At 40.1% G+C, this 26,408-nt stretch overlaps 2 protein-coding genes and 1 pseudogene across 2 annotated transcripts; 1 reads left to right on the top strand and 2 right to left on the bottom strand.

The window, feature by feature from the left end:
* Window positions 1–494: 494 nt before the first annotated feature.
* Window positions 495–1,427, bottom strand: LOC123796231 (olfactory receptor 7A17-like). Its single transcript, XM_045803644.2, has one exon. The coding sequence runs from the start codon at window positions 1,425–1,427 to the stop codon at window positions 495–497; it is 933 nt and encodes a 310-aa protein (XP_045659600.1).
* Window positions 1,428–10,708: 9,281 nt separating this feature from the next.
* On the bottom strand, window positions 10,709–11,706 carry LOC123796232 (olfactory receptor 7C1-like; annotated as a pseudogene).
* Window positions 11,707–21,310: 9,604 nt separating this feature from the next.
* Window positions 21,311–22,243, top strand: LOC123796233 (olfactory receptor-like protein OLF4). The gene has a single exon (XM_045803645.1). The coding sequence runs from the start codon at window positions 21,311–21,313 to the stop codon at window positions 22,241–22,243; it is 933 nt and encodes a 310-aa protein (XP_045659601.1).
* The last annotated feature ends 4,165 nt before the right edge of the window (window positions 22,244–26,408 follow it).

Below are 26,408 nucleotides of genomic sequence, written 5' to 3'. Positions count from 1 at the left end.
TTTATTGGGGAGAGATAGTGACAGAGAGCACAAGCAAGGAGGAGAGGGAGAAGCAGGCTCCCTGCTGACCAGGGAGCCCAACACTGGGCTCCCTCCCAAGACCCTGGGATCATGACCTGAGCCAAAGGTGATGCTTAATCATCTGAACCACCCAGGAGCTCCTGAAATGAAAGTATTTTAAGAAATCCAACTTGCTCCTTGTAAGATAGAGAAATTCCCTTGCATTTGAGATCCAACTTTGGGGAAAACACAGGGGACATATGAAAATGGAAAAAGAAGAAAACTGTCTGTATATCAGACAGAGCAGAAACTTAATAAGTGAGTTACTTAAATGTATGGAGAAGTTGAATTATTCAAACAAATGGAAATTCCATGAAATATGTGGAAGTAGCAGATTCTACTTCCACAGCCTGATCAAAGAATAGCAGGTCCAGGCTCTGAGGCTGTGAGCCCTGCAATCATGGGCACTTCTTCAGCCCCAGGACAATGGGCCCTCACATCACTGGAACCCCAACAATTCTTTTCAGAGCCCCCTTTATGTCTCTGTTCCTCAGGCTGTAGATGAAGGGGTTCAGCATGGGTGTGACCACCGTGTACATCACCGAGGCCACTGCACTTGCGTGGGAGCTCTGGGGAGCAGCAGAGCTAAGGTACACTCCTAGGCCCGTACAATAAAATAAGGAGACAACCAAGAGGTGAAATGAACAGGTGGAAAATGCTTTATATTTGCCCTGAGCTGATGATATTCCACATATGGAGGAAATAATCTTAGAGTAAGAGTAAAGAATCCCAGCCAGGGAAGCACCACCCAACAATCCAGCTGCAAAATGCATCACCATGTCATTAAGAAAGTTTTCAGAACAGGCAAGTTGGACTACCTGGTTGATTTCACAGAAAAAATGGGAGATTCCCACCTCTCTACAGAAGGACAGCCACAATACCATTAAGCTTTGTAATAAGGAATTCAGGGCACTCATCATCCAGGACATCAGCACAAGCAGCATGCAGTAGGAGGGTTTCATCATGACCATGTAGTGCAGGGGGTGACAGATGGCCACGAATCGGTCACAGGCCATCACAGCCAGAAGAAAGTTGTCCAATCCAATAAACAGTAGGAAAAAGTATATCTGAGTGATGCAGCCTTCATAAGTGATAACTTTGCTCTGAGTCTGGATGTTCCACAGCATCTTGGGGACGGTGGTAGAGGTGAAACAGATGTCTGCAAAGGACAGGTTGGCCAGAAAGAAGTACATGGGGGTGTGGAGGTGGGAGTCAGAGCTGACGGCCAGGATGAGGAGCAGGTTTCCAAACACAGTGATCAGGTACATGGAGAGGAAAAGCCCAAATATAAGGGGCTGCAGTTCTGGTTTCTCTGAAAATCCCAGAAGATAAAATTCAGAAATTTCTGTATCATTTCCTGGTTCCATGTGTTGGAGATTACTTTGGGAAAGAGGGAAATATCATGACTAATTTTCATACAATCTTGCATTACTCACAGATTTGAAATGGTACATTTTATATTTTGCAGTCCAGAAATTTATTTTAATATTTTATGTATGGATTTGGTCCCCTCTAGGGGATTCCCCCATGTCATCTTATTGTTTGATTTTTCTTCCAACACTTCTTTTCCCTACGGGTCTTGAATTCTGAAGTTTTATTGAGAAACCCCCCTAAATTTCAGGAATATTAACTGGGTGCTGTGTTTTAGGCATTGTCTATGGAAGGAATATAGGATGCTAAAGTACAAAGGTCCCTACAGTTCAATGATGGAGCAAATAATAAAATAATAAAATTAAGTAGCATTTCATATGGTGACAGTTAATGCATAGGATAGAGTAAATACAGCATGCTATTTTCATGGGTATTTAGGCCAATACTGCAAACAAGATGACATTGGAATACAAAACTCAAATTACAGAGGTAGGTAGATCAAGGGTATGAGGAAAGTGTGTGCCCAGCAGAGGGAATGGCCAGTGCAAAGGCCCTGAGGAAGGTACTTGTTTCCAATGTTCAAGTCAAAGAAGTAAAGTCAGTGCTGCAAGGGGAATGAGCCAGAGGGAGACTGAGGAGAGATGCTGTCAGACATGCTGAGGAGGGAAGTGGCCTCTCTGCTACCTCTGAACCCTCAAGGCACAGGGACTCCCTTGTCCACACTGCCTCTCCCACTGCATTCATCGTGTTGCAAAGACATCCGTGAATTGAACCAGATCCCCTTCTTAGTGGTCTCTCTTGATCGATTTCTGGCCGCTGTGTTGTGTCATCTTGGGATTTATGAGTCCTGGCACCCTGTTGTGGGGACTGCTCACACTCTACAGTCACATACACGGAGGACACCATGGCCTCCTGGGTTGTGTTATTCCCCCGTCTTTCTCAGACCCACCATCCTGATTATGCTAGGAATGGATCCAATGCAAGTAGGCCAGATCAGTGATCTTTCCCCTACAAAGTGCAGAAATGGCTCTCAGAAGTGCCAATTCTTAAGCCTCCCATGGAAAAATAAAGTGGGGCTCCCTATGGGGATGGCTATTGTCTTCACCATAAGCTCATATGATCCATGAGAGACTGTGAGGAAGAAAAACCTTTTGTTTTGGCAACTTTCCACCCCTGATGGCCAGAAAAAATAATAAGAGAACAAAATAAGAGATCAGAAACACTCCCCAGCATACCATTCCATTTGACTGTAAAGGTATTATGCTATCCCATTTGACAAGGACAGCCTGTTACACAGCAAGAGCTGACTGACACAATCACCCAAGTGAACAGACCTGAGGCAGTTAGAACATGTACTGTTTTTATTTGTGGCACAGGATCTGACATTAAGGAGAACAGTCATGATCATTCTGTGATTCAAATTCATTTCCAACGACTTTATGAACAAGTGACTATAAGTGAGCTCCCTTGCAGGTCACTGGGAGAGTGTGAAGGACGTGCACATTTGTGCAGAACTGGTGACCCTGAACCACACAAGCAGCAGGGCATCCGGGCGACCCTCAATCTCTTTCTTGACAAAACCTACAGACACACTCTACTCTTGTTTCCGATTTTTGTCCCATAGGTGTTGGCATCCCTACAATATACTCTATAATGGGAGACATGCCACAAACCCTATTTCCTTCCTTCACATGAATATCACTGAGGACATCAGTCACGTTCACATTCATGTCATCCGCTCTGCTTTCTACATTTAGCATAAGATCCAAGGGAGCAGGGACCTCACCTCCTTCATTCACCTTCGCAGTTTCATAAAGGTGTGCATTTAGATAGAAACACATTTTTAGAAGATAGAATTTATAAAATAAAAAGAATAGCAGGGAAAAGAAAACTGGGATAAACACAGTGGATTCAAAACAACCTTATTAATCAAAATTGAATTTAAAAAGCTATCTTTAGCAAGAAAAGAGAAAATAACAATACGTTCATCACATTAACCGAGGTCTCTAATCAAAATGAAATGGGCAAAAACCTAAAAAAAAAAAGGAAAAAAAGAAAAAAAGAAAAAGAAAACATAAGTTGTTATTTATAATTTTATAATTATAAATGATTTCTAAAATAGTGCAGTAAGCAGCATCTAAAATTATAATTTTATCCTATATAAACGTAAGTAGAGTCATCCATGCTTGTTAAAAAGATGTAAGTTGAATGCCAAAGAATGTGCTGCACAGGATGGCAGAAGATGAGCGCTAGTTCAGAAAATAGATCTAATCAGAAAAGGCAAAAGATAGCAGTAAGCAGCAGACACAGGTGTGAAGTTAGAGGGCAATGCACACAAAAGAAAGTTTATTAGGACAATGCACATAAAAAGCAATAGGTGGAGGACAAAATATGACCGACTGATAAATTTGACTGCTCAAATTTATAAACTCTCATACTACCTACCAACTAGATCTGTACATACATACAAGAATTAAACAGCAAATCGCAAACTTGGCTTAAACATTTGTAATTATTTGTTGGAAAGAGTGCAATCAAATAGAAGAAAACAGCGATTTGACAAGAACAACAAAGAAACAGAAACAAGAATTAGAACCCGCAGACCCCAGTACACAAAGCAAGAACTTGCACAGACAACTTGGGATAGAGAAAGTAAATGGCCAATAAACCCCAAAATATAATCCGCCTCCAGGTAGTGAAATAAGTGCAAACTAAAGCCCTTTAGCTTATGCCTGAATGTGCTTTAATAAACTTTTTAAGAGAATACCTAATGTGAGAGAGGATTCTGTGACATGTATGTTTCAAAAACAGCAGTTGCAAGGTAGTGGCTCCCTCCATTGGTCTGGACTTTCTCTACTTTTTAAAAAAATAATTTTATTTAAATTCAATTAATTCACATACAGTGTATTATTAGCTTCAGAGGTAGAGTTGAGTGATTCATCAGTTGCATGGAACACCCAGTACCCATTACATCACATGCCCTCCTTAATGCCCATCACCCAGTTACCACTTCTCCCCGCCCACTTCCCCTCCAGCAATCCTCAGTGTTTCCTAGAATTAAGAATCCAGGTCTGGATCTTTCTAGTGAATACAGAACATGCTACAATATGCCCCATTTGAACAATATATTTAAATGCCCCCACTGGACTGCACCCGCCTCCATACCCAATAGTCTATTTTCATATTTCCCTTTACTGCAAATCTCCTTGGAACTGTTCACATTTTCCTGGAAGACAGTACCTCCCATTCCTTCTTTAGTCTCATTTAACTAGACTTTTATTCCCACCACTTATTGTCAACAGTAATCCTTGTATCACTAAGTGCACAGACATTTCTTTGTTTAAAATATTAAATAAATTGACCATAAATGATCTTGTGGCTCTGGCTAGGCTGCTTAAGCTTTCAGGTGACCTCAGGTAAAAACTTTCAGCTTCCATTCTCTCTGACCTTTCCTGAAATACTTGCTGAGCTGAAACTCACCAGGATGCAATCTTTGAGAGGAAGGTCTCTATGTGGAGGTCTGAATTCCTCCCTGGATGGTTGATGATGGAGACCAAAACTCTTGTTTCCAGACAGGACAGCAGGAAGGAGTGAAGCATGGGTCCCCCAGCAGACGTAGGAATCCAAACACAAAAACCATGTCTCCTCCAGCTGAAGGTTGAACATTCCCAGGGGCTGTAGCAGAGGGGATATTTACAGCTCCTTATGTTTGCTGTGTCTGTTCGCTATCCTTACTCATTAGACACGTATCCTATTGTTATTCCAACCCCTGAGCACATCTCCCCATGGGAATGTATCTGCACTGAATGGAATTATTTCCTGTAGATTCTCTGTTCCCAAGAGACCAGGTTAGAATTCAGGTACATCCAATGTTTATTACTCCTCCCCAAACTTGCCTGCCTTCCAGAGCTCCAAGAATTGAAACGTTCTGCAGACTTGAGTGAACGTTTTTTTCCAAATCTAAGACTGAGGAAACGTGTCTTGACCATGCCCCTTGGGTCTCCAAAATATTGACTTGTGGTGGGAGCACAACTCCTGATAGCTCTAGAAAATTGCTCTTCCTTCTCCAATAAACAAATGTGTGTTCCTTTGCTATAAAAACACAGGTACAACAATCCTTGGGTTCATAAGTCTTTTGACAAATCAATTAGGGCTTTTGTGTTTTTATTTTTTTTATTTTTTTTATAATGATTTTTTATTATATTATGTTAGTCACCATACAGTACATCCCCGGTTTTCGATGTAAGGCTCGATGATTCATTAGTTGTGTATAACACCCAGTGCACCATGCAATATGTGCCCTCCTTACTACCCATCACCGGTCTATCCCATTACCCCACCCCCCTCCCCTCTGTAGCCCTCAGTTTGTTTCTCATAGTCCATAGTCTCTCATGTTTCATTCCCCCTTCTGATTACCCCCCTTTCTTTATCCCTTTCTTCCCCTACTGATCATTCTAGTTCTTATGTTCCATAGATGAGAGAAATCATATGATAGTTGTCTTTCTCTGTTTGACTTATTTCACTAAGCATTATCTCCTCCAGTGCCGTCCATGTTGTAGCAAATGTTGAGAACTCATTCTTTCTGATTGCTGAGTAATATTCCATTGTATATATGGACCACAACTTCTTAATCCAGTCATCTGTTGCAGGGCATCTCGGCTCCTTCCATGATTTAGCTATTGTGGACATTGCTGCTATGAACATTGGGGTGCATATGGCCCTTCTCTTCACTACGTCTGTATCTTTGGGGTAAACACCCAGTAGTGCAATGGCTGGATCATAGGGTAGCTCAATTTTTAACTTTTTAAGGGACCTCCACACGGTTTTCCAGAGTGGCTGTACCAACTTGCATTCCCACCAACAATGGAGGAGGGATCCCCTTTCTCCACATCCTCTCCAACAATTGTTGTTTCTTGCCTTGTCTATTTTTGCCATTCTAACTGGCGTAAGGTGGTATCTCAGTGTGGTTTTGATTTGAATTTCCTTGATGGCTAATGATTTTGAACATTTTTTCATGTGTCTGTTAGCCATTTGTATGTCTTCATTGGAAAAGTGTCTGTTAATATATTCTGCCCATTTTTTGATTTGTTTATTTGTTTCTCGTGTATTGAGTTTGAGAATTTCTTTGTAGATCTTGGATACCAGTCCTTTATCTGTAGTGTCATTTCCAAAGTTGAAAGTTGACATCTAGTCCTTGACCTATAAACCATTTGCTAATTATAAGAGATGTATTTAGACCTTTTAATGCACCATGGGCTGAGCTTAGAATCTTATATGAATTGTCTCACTTTGAACTTTTGTGCAAAAGCTATTCTATGAGGACCGTAAAATTACGAGCCTCAATACACCTTTGTAGAGATGTGACTTGGAAGGGTTTAGTGATCAACCTGAAATTATGACTTGGATCCTTATGAACTGATGTGTGTTGGTTAGAATGCAACAAGATAGGCCAGTGGTTCTCAGCCAGGGATGATTTTTTCCTCCAGAGGATGCTTGAAAATATCTGGAGAAATTTTTGACTGTCATAGCTTGGTTCATGCTACTACTAACTTGGCTTGTCTAGGGTGGCCCAAAGATTCTGCAGTTGTAACCGGTCCCCAGTCATTGATGCTGCCTGTCTTTGTCTGTACTCATGTTTATGTGTTAAGGCTGTGATCCAGTGTCAGAGTCAGGTCTATTCTTCTTCTCCCAGAGTTTCCCCACCCACCTCATATTTGACCTTAGGTGGTCAAACTAGTCTACGGGTGTCTCTTTTCCCTCAGGAAAGGAAATGGACCTGCCAATCCTTTGTTCCCTTGTCCCTAAACTGGAGAAATTCCATCTAACACTTCAGTCTGAGAACTTAGTAATATTTTAGAGCTCACAGGAAATTCCATGGAACAGAGCAGGTGCTCCAACCACGGGAACTATTGTGACCATCTAAGTTCCACATTTTCCTAAGCTTGTTATGACACCAAGATCTCTTGGGACAGGAAGTGAGTCCAGGATTCCTCAGCCTCCTGGACAATTTTATGGGTGGCTTGGGAATGAAGCGGGTGTCACTGGCAGCATCCTGCATACCTGGGGAAGCCAAGCACTTACTTGCACACTCATATTCATCCACAGAAGTCCCTGACCAAAAAGATCTCCTGTGGCTCTGAGTGTGCAGTGTTGGGATAGAGGGTACGTGGATAAAGTGTAATTGTTCCTCTTACTCTTTTCAGTGTGTTCAATGCTGACTGTATTATGCTCCAATTTCAGGCTTGAATTTCTTCGTCAGATCCCTGGACTTCCACAAAGGTGCTCTCAACCATGAGTTATTGTCAAAAGTGTTGCTCTTTGGGGAAAAGGTGTGAGAAAACACCTATTTCATCATTTTGGGGATGTATTTTTTTATTCATTAGGAAAATACATGTTTTCCTAGAAGTTCCACTAACAGATTTCAGCTCTCATACATTTGGGCAAATTTGTGTTATATGGTATGTTAGGTAGAATGATTGTCTTCCCAAAACGCCTATATCCCAATCCTCGTAACCTGTGAAGATGTTAGGTTACAGGAGAAAAAGAATTAGTTATCGAAGTAATTAGGTTTGCTAATCACCTGACCTTAAAATAGAGTTTACCTGGGGATATCCATACCAAGCCAGTGTACTTACACAGGTCCATGAATGGAAAAGGGAGGCAGCAATAAGAGTCTGAGAGATGAGACATGAGAAAGACTCAGCCAGCCACTTCGGGCATTGAAGATGGAGGGTGGGGCCATGGGACAGGGATGAGGGATGCTGGCAGTCTCTAGAAGCTGGGGAAGGGAAGAAAGTGGGTTACTCCTTAGAGACTCTACCAAGGGATGCAGCCCTGCAGACAAATTGACTTTTATTCCAGGGAGACCTGTTTTGGACTTCTGATCTCCAGAACTGTAAGGTAATACCTTTGTGCTCTTTTTAAGCCACTAAGTCTGCAGCCACTGGTTACCACAGCAACAGGAAGCCAAGGCACATGATCACACCTATACTGATGTTTTAATCTGAGTACATTGTCACCCCTCTCAAATCAGTGTCCTTCCCCTAGGAAAAATGGAGAATCAATATTGAAAATGTGACCTACCCTCTGTTCATAATTAAAATGTATAATAAACTTCTGTTTATCAAAACATTGTGAAATCGGTTTGAGCCTAAATTGTTGTCAAGATGGGTGAATGAAGAAAATACAAATCCTATAAAATAAAAAGCTGTTGTATTATAAAAGTGGAATCAAAACCAACAAGGAAAGCAAGACTTTGAAATAAATGGTATTTGGACAATTGGTTCTTAATTAGAAGCAAAATTTCTATCTTAATGCCAGCCACTTATTGTCATAAACTGAGTGAATTTGTAGAAAAATAAAATGACAAAAATGAACTTGTAGAAAAAATAGAAAATAGCAGCAGACTTCTAGAAGAAAGATTAGAGTAATCCTCTGAGCATAAGTAAAAGATTGAAGTAAAAGAACTGAAAACAATAACTGATGGATTCCAGCTCGTGAAAACCTATAGGTCCAAAAACAAAGAAAATTTAAAAACAAGTGTAAAACTAGGGAAAATATATCGAACACATTGGATATTACCAAATATGAAGTGTAGTCATGTACAAAGTTTTTTTAAACCAATTAGAATTAACATACCTAAAGTGAGAAATGATGCAAGGATGCAAACCAGAAATATAGGAAGAATACGTATGAAGAAATATATATAAATGTGAAAATGTGCTCACCTTTGTAACACTCAAATAAAGTGAAATTATAACAACAAGGAAATCTTTTTTTAAAATTTTAATAATTTGTTATATTATGTTAGTCACCATACAGTACATCCCTAGTTTTTGACATAACGTTCCATGATTCATTAGTTGCGTATAACACCCAGTGCACCATGCAATACTTGCCATCCTTAATACCCATCACCAGCCTATCCCATTCCCCCACCCACTCCCCTCTGAAGCCCTCAGTTTGTTTCCCAGAGTCCATAGTCTCTCATGCTTCGTTCCCCCTTCTGTTTACCCCCCCTTTCTTCTTCCCTTTCTTCTCCTACCGATCTTCCTACTTCTTATGTTCCATAAATGAGTGAAACCATATGATAACAATAAGGAAATCTTAATAAATCTCAGTGTAGGGTTTGATTTATTTCTAAGGCTGCAACGCTCAAAGACACAACATTTCTTAGTTCTGGAGCTGACTTCTAGAAGTGTGCATTTATGCATTAGGGGTTAAAATGTTACTATAATAAAATTTAGCTGGAGGCAACATAACCTGATGCCTGAGGACCATCTGAATCAGGAAGCCCTCCACAGACCTCAGAAGGGGTGAGCTTTTTCATCACAGCCGTGACCTTGAGTGAATCAGCTAGATTCCAAAATCTCCTCTTCCTCCATAATAAATGGGGAATGATACTAATCACATAAGCGTTACTAGAAAACTACATGAGAGAATGGGTATAAACACTTAAACAGCACTGGCACAGTGTTATTACTATTTTTTGTTATCAAGAACCATATCAATAATCAAATTTCTTGAGGCACCTGGTGGCTCAGTCGGTTGACCTGGTGACTCTTGATCTCAGCTCAGGTCCTGATCTCAGGGTCTTGAGTTCAAGCCCTGCCTGAGGCTCCATACTGGGTGCAGAGACTGCTAAAAACAAACAAAACACCACATTTCTTTTCTGGCTCCAAAGCTTTCATTAAATCAATACATTTTATTTTCTGGTCCTGACTCTATTTAAACACCTGCCCAACTACTTTTCACTGAACAAATATTCACTGAGCACAAACTCCATCCCAAGAACTGTACTAGGCACTGCAGTTTCAAAGATACGGAAGAGAAAGTTCTGAAATTCAAGGAGTCTATATTGTGGATGAGCAGAGAAATTTAGTAAAGCTGGTGTGACTGGAAAGAAATTGAATCATATCAGGAACAAAAAGGGAGGTGCAAATCTTTGAGTTGATTTTATTCATGTGACATAATAGAAAAACTCTGTAAAATGAGTTTTCATGACATCTCCAAAATAGGGATACATCCATCACTCTGAGGATAGATATTAACTATGTGAGATTTGACTTATTATTTTTTTGAGAAATCCAAACCATTATCAAAGATTACTCAGACAATAACAGGTTGTATTCACACCAAGTGAAAATGACTGGTTATAAAGTGAAAAGGGGAACCCAGGTTATAACCTGAAGAAAAACAGAGAAGGAAGACCCAAGGAAAGAACTGCTTTAACATGTGTACACCTGGGGAAAAAAATAAAAATAGTGGATGAAGGAAGTCAGGATCTCTGGGCCTCCATATTGTGTGCCCAGCTACTCAGGAGAGTCCGGTGATGGTCCTGACGCTGAGAGGCACCCCCTGCCGAGGAGCCTACTCTGGGCCCCCTTCATGTCCCTGTTCTTCAAGCCGTAGATGAAGGGGTTCAGCATGGGGGTGACAATGGTGTACATCACCGAGGCCACCAGACTCGTCCTGGAGGACGAAGTTGTTGTAGAACTGAGGTCGACCCCAAGGCCTGTGCCATACAACAGGGAGACTACCAAGAGGTGAGAACTAGACTTGGAAAAAACTTTGTACTTCCCCGCAGCTGAGGAAATGCTGGGTATGGAGGAAACAATTTGATAGTAAGACAACAGTATTGCATGGAGAGGAATCACGGCCAGAAGGCCAGGTGCAGAATACACCACTACGTTATTGATGAGGGTGTCAGAACAGGCGAGCTTCAGGACTTCAGGAAGATCACAAAAAAGTGTGGGATTTCCATGTTTGCGCAGAAGGACAACCTCAAAATCATCAAGGTCTTGAGCAGGAAGCCCATGACACTGATGCACCTGGACTCCAAGGCCAGCAGCCCACAGAGCTGGGGGTTCATGATGACTGAGTAGTGCAGGGGGTGACAGATAGCCACAAAGCGGTCATAGGCCATCACAGTCAGGAGTACATTGTCCAAGAATCCAAACACAGATGCAAAAAATGTCTGGCTGAGGCATCCTGCATATATTATGGCTTTGCTCTGAGTCTGGATGTTCAGAGCATCTTGGGGTCGGTGGTGGAGGTGAAACAGATGTCAGCAGAGGACAGGTTGGAGAGGAAGAAGTACATGGGGGTGTGGAGGTGGGAGTCTGAGCAGATGGCCAGGATGATGAGCACGTTCCCAGTGAACGTGACCAACTATATGCACAGAAACAGCCTGAAGAGCATGAACTGAGTCTCCGACTTTGCTGAAAACCCCAGGAGGAGAAATTCTGAAGCATGTGTTTGATTTCCTGATTCCATGGGGATGAAAAAACTAGCAGGAAAGAAAAAAAATCAGCATTCAATGACCATCACAGTGACAGCACAGAAATGTGATTGCCTTTAATTTCAGGTGAGTGGATTAATAAAGTAATTCCCCTTTATAATCGCCTCAGTTGGGGAATTTGAGATGCTACCATGCTTCCCTCTGCTGCCACTGTCATCTGGAAATGTCATCCTAGTTCCACAGCAGTCGTGCCCTTTATAGCCCAGCTACTCAGAGTGTGGTCTGTGGCAGGAGCAGCATTGCCCTGAGCTGCTTTGAATGCAGAGTCCCAGGCCACATTCAGACTTGCTGAATCACAGTCCACATGGTGACAAGATCACAGGGGATTCCCCTGCTCATTCATGACTGAGTAGTGCGGTCTAGATCATCTGTGCCTTTCAGTCCTTCAACTTTTATCTCCTCATTTTTATTTTCTTCTACACCTTCCCTCAAATCTCCTTACCTCATTTATAGGCAAACATATGGGCTAGATAATTAGGGCGTTTTCATGCCATCTGTGTGGAGTTAATAATTTTCATACATTGGTCTTAATTATTCCAAATGCTGTGTATGGATCCTATATTTGGTTTTTCAAAACAAATATCCGTAACTTTCACAGTCATTTGCATTGCTAAGTGACCCGATTACGTTATTTTGCATGTTCATTTTCTGACACTCTGTTCTTTGTCATTGGAAAGCCTGCCAGCCATGTGCCTTCTTTGTTTCATCTTTGAGTAGAATTTCTTTAAATACCATTTTTAGAAGTAAATAAGCACCACATATTATGTTGATGTTATATTTTGGCATGCTTTTAAGGTTAGGATTCCAAATCCTGTACTTTCCGTGACTCCAGGTCAAGGCTGTTCTCACACTGCAGGGGTGCCTCAGACAGTCAGTGCATTGCAAACAAGGGGAAAGGCTAAGTTTTTCCAAATTATTGTTTTTGGTTTTTTTTGGAAACAGTAGTGGAATTATCAGACCAATGGGACTTCCATTTTTAAGTTTTTGAGGGAACTCCATACCGTTTTCCACAGTGGCTATACCAGTTTGCATTCCTACCAACAGTGTGTGAGGGTTCCTTTTTCTCCACATCCTCACCAACACTTGTTGTTTCTTGTGTTTTTTATTTTAGCCATTCTGACAGGTGTGAGGTGGTATCTAATTGTGGTTTTGCTTTCCATTACCCTGATGATGTTGAGCACCTTTTCATGTGTTTGTTGTCTATCTGTATGTCTTCTTTAAAGAAATGTTTATTCAGATTCTCTGCTCATTTTTTAATTAGATTACTTGTTATTGTTATTGTTGTTGTTGTTTTCTTGGTGTTGAGTGGTAGGAGTTCTTTATGTATTTTAGATATTAACCCCTTATTAAGATATATCATTTGCAAATATCTTCTCCCATTCAAGTTGTCTTTTTGTTTTATTGATTGTTTACTTTGCTATGTACAAGCTTTTAATTTTGATGTTGTCCCAATAGTTTATTTCTCTTTTTTCCCATAACCTTAGGAGGCTTATCCTGAAAAATGTTGCTATGGCTGATGTCAGAGAAATTACTGTCAGTGCTCTCTCTAGGATTTTTAAGGTTTCAGGTCCCACATTTATGCCTTTAATCTAATTTGAGATTATTTTTCTGTGTATGGTATTAGAGAATATTCCAGTTTCATGCTTTTACATGTAGCTGTCCAGTTTTCCCAGCACCATTTACTGAAAAGATGGTCTTGTCCCCATATTCTTGCTGCTTTTGTCATAGATTATTTGACCCTATAATCGTGGATTTATTTCTGGGATCTCTAGTCTGTTCCATTGACCTATGTGTTTTTATTTTTGTGCCAGTACCATACTTTTTTGATTACTAGAGCTTTGTACTGTATCTTGAAATCTGGCATTGTGATACCTCTAACTCTGTTCTTCTTTCTCAGGATTGCTTGGCTATTCAGGATCTTCTCTGGTTCGATACAGATTTTAGTATTATTTGTTCTAGTTTTGTGAAAAACACTCTTGCTATTTTGATAGATTGCTTTAAATCTGTAGATTGCCTTGGGTAATATGGACATTTTCACAATATTCATTCTTCTAATGCTTGAGCATGGTATATCTTTCCATTTGTTCATGTTATCTTCAATTCCTTTCAGCAGCGTTTTATAGTTTTTGGAGTACTGGTATTTTACCTCTTTGTTTAAATTTATTCCTAAGTATTTTATTCTGTTTGGTTCAATTGTAAATGGTGTTTTTATTTTTTTTTTCTTTCTCCTACTTCATTGTTAGTGCATAAAACTGTTACTGATTTCTGGGTATTGATTTTCGATTTTGCATCTTGCACTTTACTGAATTTGTTTATGACTTCTCGTAGTTGTTGTTGTTGTTTTTTTGGACAGTCTTTAGGATCTTCTATGCAAAAAGTCATGTCTTGTGACAATTTAACTTATTTTTCCCCCATATGGATGACCCCTATTCCTTTTTCTTGTCAGATTGCTGTGGCTAAGACTTCCAGTACTATGTTGAATAAAAGTGGAGAGAGTGGACATCTTTGCCTTGGTCCTGACATTAGCGGAAAATCTCTCAGTTTTTCACCATGGAGTGTAATGTTATCTATGGGTTTTTCATATATGACCTTTATTTTTTTTTTTACTGAAATGATTACTTATTTTATTTTTTTTTATTTTTTAAATAATATTTATTTTGTTATATTAGTCACCATACAGTACATCCCCAGTTCTTGATGCAATGTTCCATGATTCATTACTTGCATATAAAACCCAGTGCTCCATGCAATACGTGCCCTCCTTACTACCCATCACAGGTCTATCCCATTCCCCCACACCCCTCCCCTCTGAGGCCCTCAGTTTGTTTCTCATAGTCCATAGTCTCTCATGCTTCATTCCCCCTTCTGATTACCCCCGTTTCTTTATCCCTTTCTTCCCCTACCAATCTTCCTAGTTCTTATGTTCCGTAGATGAGAGAAATCATATGATAATTGTCTTTCTCTGCTTGACTTATTTCACTTAGCTTTCTCTCCTCCAGTTCCATCCATGTTGCAGCAAATGTTGAGAATTCGTTCTTTCTGATAGCTGAATAATATTCCATTGTATATATGGACCACACTTCTTAATCCAGTCATCTGTTGAAGGGCATCTTGGTTCCTTCCACAATTTAGCTATTGTGGACAATGCTGCTATGAACATTGGGGTGCATATGGCCCTTCTCTTCACTACGTCTGTATCTTTGGGGTAAATACCCAGTAGTGCAATGGCTGGGTCATAGGGTAGCTCAATTTTTAATTTTTTGAGGGACCTCCACACTGTTTTCCAGAGTGGCTGTACCAACTTGCATTCCCACCAACAGTGTAAAAGGGATCCCCTTTCTCCACATCCTCTCCAACATTCATTGTTCCTTGCCTTGGTAATTTTTCCCATTCTAATTGGTATAAGGTAGTAGCTCAATGTGGTTTTGATTTGAATTTCCCTGATGGCTAATGGAGACTTTTCATTCAAAACCACACACACAGAGGAACACATGGCTTATTTATTAACATCACTTCAAAGCTATAAATGGTAAAGTGAACCATCAACTAAATAAATTCAGTTTCATCTCAAGGTTAGAGGAAAGTGCAAGGAGGTTAGACCTCTAGAAGGCTGGCAAGTTCATGAGAATGAGGAATATAAAGCTGGAATACCTGACTTCTAATCTGGTCTCTTGGGAATAGAGTATCAGCAGGAAAATTTTCCTTTCTGTCCAGACCAGTGGCCCACTGGGAATGAAATGCTCTGAGGTGGGAGTAACAATGGAAACAGTGCCTAATGAGCAGACACAGGGTGTTATAAATATCTCTTCTTTCTCTGAACTTCAGTATGTGAAACCTTGCTCTCACCAGGACATGGTTGCTGCTTTTGGATTCCTAAGTCTGGCTGGGGGACCCATGCTTCACTCCTTCCTGCTGTCCTGCCTGGAAACAGAATTTGGTCTCCATCATCAACCATCCAGGGAGGAATTGGGACCTTGACACGGAGCCTTTTATCTTATAGACCTCACCCAGGTGAGTCTAAGAGCTCAGCACACATTTCATGAATCGACATGGATGGAACTGGAGGGGATTATGCTAAGTGAAATAAGTCAAGCAGAGAAACAATTATCATATGGCTTCACTCATATGTGGAACATCAGAAATAGCACAGAGGACCTTAGGGGAAGGAAGGGAGAACTGAAGGGGGGTGGAATTCGAGGGGGAGACTAACCATGAGAGACTATGGACTCGAGAAACAATCTGAGGGTTTCAGAGGGGAGGGGACGGGGATAGGTTAGCCAGGTGATGGGTATTAAGGAGGGCACATGTTATAATGAGCACTGGGTGTTATATGCAAATAATGAATTGTTGAACACTACATCGAAAACTAATGATGCACTGTATGGTAAGTAACGTAACATAATAAAAAAATTAAATAAAAATGGCTAACACACACACACACACACACACACACACACACACACACACCCTCATTGCCAGGATTAATGTTAGGGAGCTTTTCCCCCTATGGTTTCTTCTAGGAGTTATATGGCTTAATGTCTTACATTTAAGTCTTTACTCCATTTCTGAGTTAATTTTTGTGAGTGATGTAAGATTATGTTCTGACTTCATTCTTTTGCACGTGAGTATTACTTTCCAACAACATTTATTGAGGAGAGTATCTTAAAAAAAAAAAAAGAATCAGAGAGAATGGAACCTGAGAAAATTTCCTGAGATCACCTGAAAGTAGATAGACTCATTACAATTAATTTATGTAATGTGTTCAAAAGAGAAGTGTCCACTGGACTCAGCAATACAGGCATCATTGTTGACAATAAGTCCAGTTGGATGAGACGGGGGAAGGAAATGGGGGACATAAAGAGGTTCCAGTGAAATTACAACATGCCCAAGAAGTTTGCAGCTAAGTGGGAAGGAAAACAGAGTATTTGGCTTGGAGTTGTTTTTGGTGAACTGTTTAAGATGTGGTCTTTTTAAGCGTGTTTTGTATTTATAGAAAGACCCAGACCCATGCAGGTAGCTATTCCCCTGCAACAGCAGTTGTTGAGACATACAATTCTCAGCATCTTCTCTCACAGTGAGTATTCAAATAAAAAATTGTGTTTCATATGCAAAACGGGGTATGCTAACTAGCTTTACATTGTAATAGTTCATTGCCAAGAGCTGTGGAAAGGATGGAGACATCTGTGAGGTAGAAGGAAAAACTCAGCCACATCTCTTTACAGGTGATCATTACTCACTTGCCCACATGAAGGAACTGTATTGTAAGATTGGTACGTACACTGAAGAACACCGTCTGCCCCCCTAGGAGGATGGGTGCTGCTATCCCCTTCATTTGATTAAGGAAATTCATATTTGGGTTGGATTGGTTGTCTCTCACAAGTTCAAGCTGCTCATATGTGGTAGATCTGACATTCAAAACCTGGTTGATTCCAAAAGTTTTGCCTTTAAAATCATTTGGAAAATCTCTTACTATTTCATCTTTAAAAATCCCCCTCTATTGTCAAACATTGTATATATTCTGTTGTAAATTGCAGGTTTATTCCCTTTGCACATTTTTTCTAGAGGGGTATCAAATAATAAAATGTCCTGACACCTTAAAAATAGGACTCCCTTCTAGTTTGGATACATTGTGTTTTTTCCAGCTTCGCTAATTTTTCTGGGCATCAGGGGATGTGGACTGGGACTGGAATGCTGCCAGAACCAGGGAAGATTTCTGCTCATCACAGTTTCTCAGGGATCCCCTGAGCTTATTAGATCTCTTTTCCCCCTTGTGTCCATTTCTTTCCTTTCTTCGTTTTTAGAACTGCTTTCTTATGTTGCTTTAAATACAGGACACATGATGATCATATTAACATGGAGCCCATGTTTCCATGTTCTTGGGAAGCTTACTAACCAGAATTTAAGTACTATTTACACATTCCTCAGGGTAAAGATAATCTCATGTTGACAGCTTCCCTTCCACCATTTCTTTCAACGTTATTGTGGCTGGAGTGAGAAAAGCGTGTTAGTAACATAGTGCCAGGAGGCTGGAGTGCACTGTGTGTGTGTGTGTGTGTGTGTGTGTGTGTGTGTGTGTACATGTGTGTTGTGGGGCGTGAGCAGTCCTCAGGGCAATGGTACCCAAGTTCATATAGTCCAATATGTGACTCATATTTTTTTTTATTTTATAATAATTTTTTATTATATTAGTCACCATACAGTATATCCTTAGTTTTTGATGTAATGTTCCATGATTCATTATTATATGTGACTCTTAAATGCTAGAATGTTCACCAACAGATAGAAATAAGGAAGGGATCCATCTCTATTCACAGAATACCTTGGAACACAACTAATAAGATGCAAAGAACACCATGTGAAGGAAGGACTCCCTGTGTCTTGAAGTCCCATCAGTGGCAGGAAAGCCCCCTTGGTCCTCAACATTCTCTGCCACCACCTCTCCTCTCTCCCTCTTGCTCATTCCCTCACTGCACTGACTGCATGTTGAAATCTGCAGATCTGCAGTAAGTGCCTTCTGCAGGGCCTTTGCTCTGCTTTCCCTGCAGGGCCCACACCTCCCCCAGATATCCTCCTGCCTCCTGCTCAGTCTTTTGTTAAAACTTCTGTTAAAATGTCACCTTCTTTGCAGGTCTTCCTGAACTCCTATTAAAACTTAGCACCTTCCCCATCCACTCCTTTATATACGATTTTTTTTTTTATTCCTGCATGGTACCTGTTGCTATCTGACATGATATACGACTTTTTTATATATATTCTTTCCCCATCACTGGATTCTATGGACTGTTTTTTTCTCCAAGTTTTTATTTAAATTCCAGTTAGTTAACATACAGTGAAATATTATTTTCAGGGGTAGAACTTAGTGATTCAACACTTCTGTACAACACCTGGTGCTCGTCACCACAAGTGCCCTCCTTCATCCCCATCATTTTCACACTTCCCCCTACCTGCCTCCCTCCAGCAACACTCAGTTTGTTCTCTATAGTTGAGTCTGTTTCTTGCTTTGCCTCTCTTTTTCTCACACTAGGTTCTTTGTTTTGTTTCTTAAATTCCACACATGAGTGAAATCATATGGTATTTGTCTTTCTGTGACTGACTTATTTCACTTAGCGTAACACAGTTTGGCATCATCCACATCATTGGCAAGATTTCATTCCTTTTTGTCACTTAGTAATATTCCATTATGTTATATTAATTATGTTAATTATATATTAATTATATATTATATTATATTAATTATACCATCTGTGTGTGTATGTGTGAGATATATATATATCAAGAAAATGTGATATATATATCTCACACATACACGGTATAATTAATATAATATAATATATTATATATAATTAATATATAATTAACATAATATATCTCATTTATACATATATATCTCATTTTCTTGATCCATTCGTCACTTGATGGACATTTAGCATTTCTCCATAGTTTGGCTATTACAGATATTGCTGCTATAAACTTTGGGGTGTATGTATTCCCTTTGAATTAATATTTTTGTATCCTTGGGTAAGTACATAGTAGTATAATCTTTGGAATGGGAGAAGATATTCACAAATGACATATCTGATAGAGTGTTAGTATCCAAAATTTATAAAGAACTTATCAAACTCAACATCCAAAAAATAAATAATCCAGTTAAGAAATGGGCAGAAGACATGAAGCGATACTTTTCCAAAGAAGACATACAGATGGCCAAGAGATGCATGAAAAGATGCTCAACATCACTCATCCTCAGGGAAATACAAATAAAAACTAAGTGAGATATCACCTCACAGCCGTCAGAATGGCTAAAATTAACAACACAGGAAACAACAGGTGTTGTCAAGGATGCAGAGATAGGGGAACCCTCATGGAGTGTTGGTGGGAATGCAAACTGGTGCAGACACTCTGGAAAACGGTATGGTGGTTCCTGAAAAAGTTAAAAAATAGAGCTACCCTATGATCCATTGCACTCTTAGGTATTTACCCAAAGGATGTATGCAGTTTTCTATCTCAGCACCCTATGCTCTTTGTCTAGAAGATGACGTACTGGACATTATTCCTCACATGCAGGAAAACATTTCTCATTAAAACTATAATACATGCCCTCTTAGGGAAAAGGCTGAATGCACAGGAATTCCTACAGGGATGTCAAGTAACATCACTTAAATGGGATCAGAACTATACAAAAAATAAATAGCTTTTTCTTGATTGCAAAATACAAATGGTAGCATGTCACTCTGTTAATAATGCCCATTTGCTACAAATCAAAACTACAATGAGGTATCACCTCACTTTGTCCGAATGGCTAAAATCAACAAGACAAGAAACAACAGACGTTGGTGAGGCTGTGCAGAAAGAGGAACCCTCTTGCCCTGTTGGTGGGAATGCAAACTGGTGGGGGTGCTCTGGAAAACAGTAGAGAGGTTCCTCAAAGAGTTAAAAACAGAATGACCCTACAATCCAGCAATTGCTTTGCTATGCATTTACGCAGAGAACACAAAAATACTAATTCAAAGGGACACATCACTCCAAGGTATATAGAAGCAGCAGCTACAACAGCCAAATTGTGCAAACAACCCAAGTGTCTGTAGACTGATTAATGGATAAAGAAGTTGTGTGTGTGTGTCTGTGTGTGTGTGTGTGTGTGTGTGTGTGTATCATTCAGCCATCAAATGAAATGTTGCCATTTGCAACAACATGGATGGAGCTAAAGAGTATTGTGTTAAACGAAATAAGTTGGTTAGAGAAAGACAAACCCATATGATTTCACACATGTGTGTAAATTAAGAAAAATATCATTAAAAACATGAAATAAAAATAATTTAATTAAAAAAAACAAATCAAAAGAACCTGGGAGGGAGGAAGAGAGGGAGAGACAAACGAAGAACAGAAATTCAATTACACAGAAGAAATTAACAGTTGCAAGAAGGGAGGTGAGTGAGGTGTTGGGTGAGACAGGTGATGGGGATGCAGGAGTGCACTTGCCGTGGTGAGAACTGGACACTGGATGGAAGTGTTGAATCCCTATATCATCAACCAGAAACTAATATTACTATAGGGAAAACTGAAGGGGAAGAGATCAGTGAGGGAGACAAACAATGAGAGACTGAACTCTGAGAAACAAACTGAGGGTTTCAGAGGAGAGGGGGGTGGTGAGTGAGGTAGCAGGGTGATGGGTATTAGGAAGGCACATGTTGTGATGAGCACCGGGTGTTATATGCAGCCAATGAATCACTGAACACTACATCAAAAACGAATGATGTACTCGATGTTGGCTAACTGAACATAATAAAAAATAAAAAATAGTGATGGGTATTAAGGAGGGCACATATTGCATGGTGAACTGGGTGTTATATGCAAGTAATGAATCATGGAACTTTACATCAAAAACTAGGGATGTACTGTATGGTGACTAACATAATACAATAAAAAAATAAAAATAAAAAAATAAATATAAAAAATGGTTTTTAAATAAAAACTTTAAAAAATGAAAAAAAGGAAAGAGTAAAGAAATGATAAATAAATAAAACCCATTTGCTTGAATATTTACCATTTTTTTTCTTTCCTAGTGGTTATCTCCACCACATGGTACTACATAATGATACACGAATTTCAGAGTTTCTTCTTCAGGGATTTTCAGAGAAACCAGAACTGCATCCCCTCCTATTTGGGCTTTTCCTCTCCATGTACCTGATCACTGTATTTGGAAACCTGCTCATCATCCTGGCCGTCAGCTCTGACTCCCACCTCCACACCCCCATGTACTTCTTCCTGGCCAACCTGTCCTTTGCAGACATCTGTTTCACCTCCTCCACCGTCCCCAAGATGCTGTGGAACATCCAGACTCAGAGTCAAGTCATCACTTTTGAAGGCTGCCTCAGCCAGATGTATTTTTTCCTACTGTGTGCAGAGTTAGATGACTTTATCCTGTCCGCAATGGCCTATGACCGCTTCATGGCCATCTGTCACCCCCTGCACTACACGGTCATCATGAACCCCCAGCTCTGTGGACTGCTGGTTCTGGTGTCCTGGGTCATCAGTGCTCTCAATTCTTTGTTACAGAGCTTAATGCTGTTGCTGCTGTCCTTCTGTACAGGCATGGAAATCCCCCATTTTTTTTGTGACCTCAATCAGGTAGTTGGGCACGCCTGTTCGGACACCTTTGTTAATGACATGGTGATGTATTTTGCAACTGTGCTGTTGGGTGGTGCTCCCCTGGCTGGGGTCCTTTACTCTTACTCTAAGATTATTTCCTCCATATATAAGATCTCCTCAGCTCAGGGCAAGTATAAAGCATTTACCACCTGTGCCTCTCACCTCTCAGTTGTCTCCTTATTTTATTGTACAGGCCTAGGAGTGTACCTTAGCTCTGCTGCTCCCCAGAGCTCCCACACAAGTGCAGTGGCCTCGGTGATGTACACGGTGGTCACCCCCATGCTGAACCCCTTCATCTACAGCCTGAGGAACAGAGACATAAAGAGGGCTCTGAAAGGAATCATTGGGGATCCAGTGATGTGAGGGCCCATTGTCCTGAGGCTTAAGAAGTGCCCATGTTTGAAGGGCTCACAACCTCAGAGCCGGGAACTGTTATTCTTTGATCATATTATGGAAATAGAATCTGCTCCTCTGTTTATTTCCTGGAATTTCCATTTGTTTGAATTCAATTTCTTCATAAATTTAAGTAACTCACTTTCTTGAGCTTTTCCTCTGTCTGATATACAGTTTTCCCCTTTGTCCATTTCCCACTTTTTCAAAGTTTTCCTAGCATTGATCAAATATATTTGGAAATTCCCATTTATGACATGGGGTACCATGGATTTCTTAAGAATACTTTCTACTCAAACAGCACATACCATCCCAAGTAATTTTTCTCTTGTTTTACTAAAAGGATAGCCATGAGTCATATTATTCATATAGAAAAACTACTTTTGGTAACCAAAGCCATTTATGTAATTCTACAATGAAGGAAAGCATGAGACCCCAATCATTCACTTTGTGTCCATCAGTACTTTGTAGATCTCTGCCTTCGTTGCTCATCCTGATCATGCAGACTAACTTACAGTTTGCCCTATAGGGAGTCACTGAGCTTCATTCTCCTTATTATGATCAAGTCCCCCTACGCAGCTGTGTCCACTGTACCCACCACACTGATCAGAAAAGTGATTGCCAAGTACAGTCGCCAAGTGGAGTCTGCAGAGATACATGTATTAAAATAAATAAACTAACTTCATATGGCTGCTGAGCCAGGGAAGATTGTAAATATGATGAAGAAAAATTGAAAGTATACTTTGTATTACTGAGCAAAATATTTCATTTTATATTGTCCAGCTACTCATTGAAGTATGGAGTTTGGTATCCCTGTACAAGAGTTGGTTTTGTTTTCCCAGTGGGATGAAGAATTGGTTGGCATGTTTCTGGTGTTTGTATTGATTCATAATCACTTTCTGCTGCATAGACATAGGACTCTTTCCTCTACTCTAAATGAAATACCTCCTCTTTTCTAAATTTTGTCATAACCATGAAATGGGCAATGATCGAACAACATTGTTATCATCCATCATATCCCATCCATATATATTCTCAGGATCAGAGGATGCCTCATTAGAGAGATTGAAATCCTGTCCAGTCCTGTGGTTCAGGTCACATCTTTTGTGCAAAGAGGCATGTCCTTCCAACCTCTCTTGGTTACCTGGAAGGAACCCTAACTAAGACTCTCTATTACAGTCATCTCTGAAATGGATGTGTAGAAGCATTTCGTGGAGTCCAAAGGAAACATTCAAGGTTAGGAGTGTGACTATGTATGTGTGTGTGTACATCTGTACGCATCTTTTTCTCAAATAAACACATTCACACATGTTTATGTAGACACATAGAGACTTATTTATTTTTATTTATTTTTTTGATGTAAAGTTTGATGATTCATTAGTTGCATATAACACCCAGTGCACCATGCAATACGTGCCCTCCTTACTACCCATCACCGGCCTATCCCATTCCCCCACCCCCCTTCCCTCAGAGACTGTGGACTCTGAGAAACAAACTGAGGGAAACTAATTTAAATACCATCTACTGTGTTGAGAGAAAACTTGAATGTTGGATGGGATACAAATGAAAAGAACAAACATTTGAATCAACATAAAATGGAAAGAAGGTAAATTTTTGACACAAAGATTTCCTTAATTTTAATAAGGAATTGTTTTTCATCCCAAATTTTCAAAAACCTAGGGTCAAAACCACATTTACATTTATGCAGAGGGAAATGAGGCAGAATATCTCCAAACTAAAACTAATATTCTCCTTTGAGTTAAGGTGGGATTTCAATACTAAATGCCTTTACCCAAGGGAAGTTCACTAAATGAGATGAAGGGCTCAAACTCCATTCCTACAAACAATAATTTTCTGAACAAATGTCTGTACTCGATTCCTACTCTTTCTTTTTTCCCCTTTTTTATTTTTTTTATTATATTCAATTAGCCAACTCACAGTACATCATTAGTTTTTGATGTACAGTTCAACGATTCATTAGTTGCATATAACATCCAGTGCTTGGGGCGCCTAGGTAGCGCAGTCGTTAAGCGTCTGCCTTCGGCTTGAGGCGTGATCCCGGAGTTCTGGGATCGAGCCCCACATCGGGCTCCTCCGCTGGGAGCCTACTTCTTCCTCTCCCACTCCCCTGCTTGTGTTCCCTCTCTCGCTGGCTGTCTCTCTCTGTCTAATAAATAAATAAATAAATAAATAAATAAATAAATAAATCTTAAAAAAAAAAAACAAAACAAAACCCAGTGCTCACCACAACACCTGCCCTCCTTAATAACTATCACCCAGTTACCTTATCCCCACACCCCTCCCTCTGGAACCCTCAGTTTGTTTCCCAGACTCCAGAGTCTCTCATGGTTTGTCTTCCTCTCTGATTTTTTCCTATTCCATTTTTGCTCCCTTCCCCTATGGTCCTCTGCTCTATTCCTTATGTTCCATATATGAGTGAGACCATGTGATAATTGTCTTTCTCTGCTTGACTTATTTCATTTATCATAATCCCCTCCAGGTCCATCCATGTTGATTCCTATTCCTGCTGTAACAAATGACCACATGAGTGGCTTAAAACAAAGATTTATGCTAAGTTTCTAGAAGGGCAGAAGCTTGAAATGGGTCCTTTTAGGCTAAAATTAAGAGATCCGCAGGGCTTCAATTCTTCTGGACACTCCAGAGGAGAATTCACTCCCTTTCCTATTTCACTTCTCAGTGGTTACCTGCCTTTCTTGACTCATGGCGTTTCTTCCATCTTCAAGTCCACATCATGGAGTCTGGAAGTCTTTCTCAGATTCCAATTCTTTTCCTCCCTCTTCCATATTTAGAAGAGTGTTGTGATTACACTAGTCCTATGTGGATAATCCAGGATAATCAAGATCAGGGATTAGCAGCCTTATTCCATCTACTGGCTGCATTCTCCTTGCTAGGTAAAAAAAAAAAAAAAAAAAAAAAAAAATTCAAAAGTGCTTTGGATTAGAATGTGGACATCTTTAGGAAGCCCTTGTTCTCTCTACTACAAAGACTTCTTGAAATATAAATTACTTTTTGTCACTCAAGAGTCCTTATATATAAGACTTCAGCACAGAATTTATCGACACCTATAGAGTTATGTGGAAACCTCTTCTTTCAAAATTACAAATGCAGAAGATTCCTGATAGAGAAGACATGAAACTACCTACACGTGACTCTAACACAGGAACACAGTCTTTTTCTCAAACTCTTGCCCACAGACCAAGAACTGCACATCAACACCACCTGGGAGCCTGTTAGAAACTCAGAGTCCCTGGGCCCACAGGAGACCTAATGACTCCGAATTTCTGTTTTAACTACTAACTTTGGTGAAGAAGTGCTGGTCTAGAATCATATTTCTCACTTTCTCTCTGTAGATATATGGGGCTGAATAAATATTTGTGTTAGGTGCTGTCTCAGGGATTATAAGTGTTCAGCAGCATCCCTCCAGCCATGGCCAAATACCCCCAGGGGCAAGATCATGTCTGGCTAAGAGTCACTGTGCCAGAGTTTGAGAACAGGATGCATCATGACAGATTTCCAAACAAGCTTTCATCCGGTGCTACATATATAAATGCAATATTGTGATTTATACTAAAAACATTTGGTCTTCATCTCCATTTCTGGGACAGAACAGAAGGTGGAATGAACCATGAGAGACCATTGACTCTGGGAAACAAACTGAGGGCTTCAGAGGGGAGGGGGGTGGGGGACTGGGATAGACTGGTGATGGGTAGTAAGGAGGGCACGTATTGCATGGTGCACTGGGTGTTATACGCAAGTAATAAATCATAGAACTTTACATCAAAAACTAGGGATGTACTGTATGGTGACTAACAATATAATAAAAAATTATTATAAAAAATAATTTCTAAAACTTCAAATTTCCTAAGTAATGAGAGCCATAAAGATGTCTTTTGTAGGTTAATGAGGTGACATTAGGAAAGCACCTAAGGAGAGGGGATGCTTGTCAAGGGGACCAACCATGTGATTAGAGAACTGAAACTTTACTTCTCATCACCTGACCACCTGGGAAGGGAAAAGGGCTGGAGATGGAGTTTAATCAGCAATGGCCAATGATTTAATCATTCATATCTTTTATGAAGCTTCCATGAAACCCCAAATGATGGTTCAGAATGCTTCC

The sequence above is a fragment of the Ursus americanus genome, chromosome 14 (genome assembly GCF_024610735.1).
Source record: "Ursus americanus isolate L20-20 chromosome 14, mUrsAme1.1.p, whole genome shotgun sequence".
In the NCBI taxonomy this organism is placed as follows: Eukaryota; Metazoa; Chordata; class Mammalia; order Carnivora; family Ursidae; genus Ursus; species Ursus americanus.
The sequence above is the reverse complement of the archived record's forward strand: the minus strand, read 5'-3'. Positions and strand labels throughout refer to the sequence as shown.

What these genes read in the sequence shown, in the direction of transcription:
- LOC123796231 (XM_045803644.2), bottom strand. Translation starts at nt 1,427, where the DNA reads ATGGAACCAGGAAATGATACAGAAATTTCTGAATTTTATCTTCTGGGA.
- LOC123796233 (XM_045803645.1), top strand. Translation starts at nt 21,311, where the DNA reads ATGGTACTACATAATGATACACGAATTTCAGAGTTTCTTCTTCAGGGA.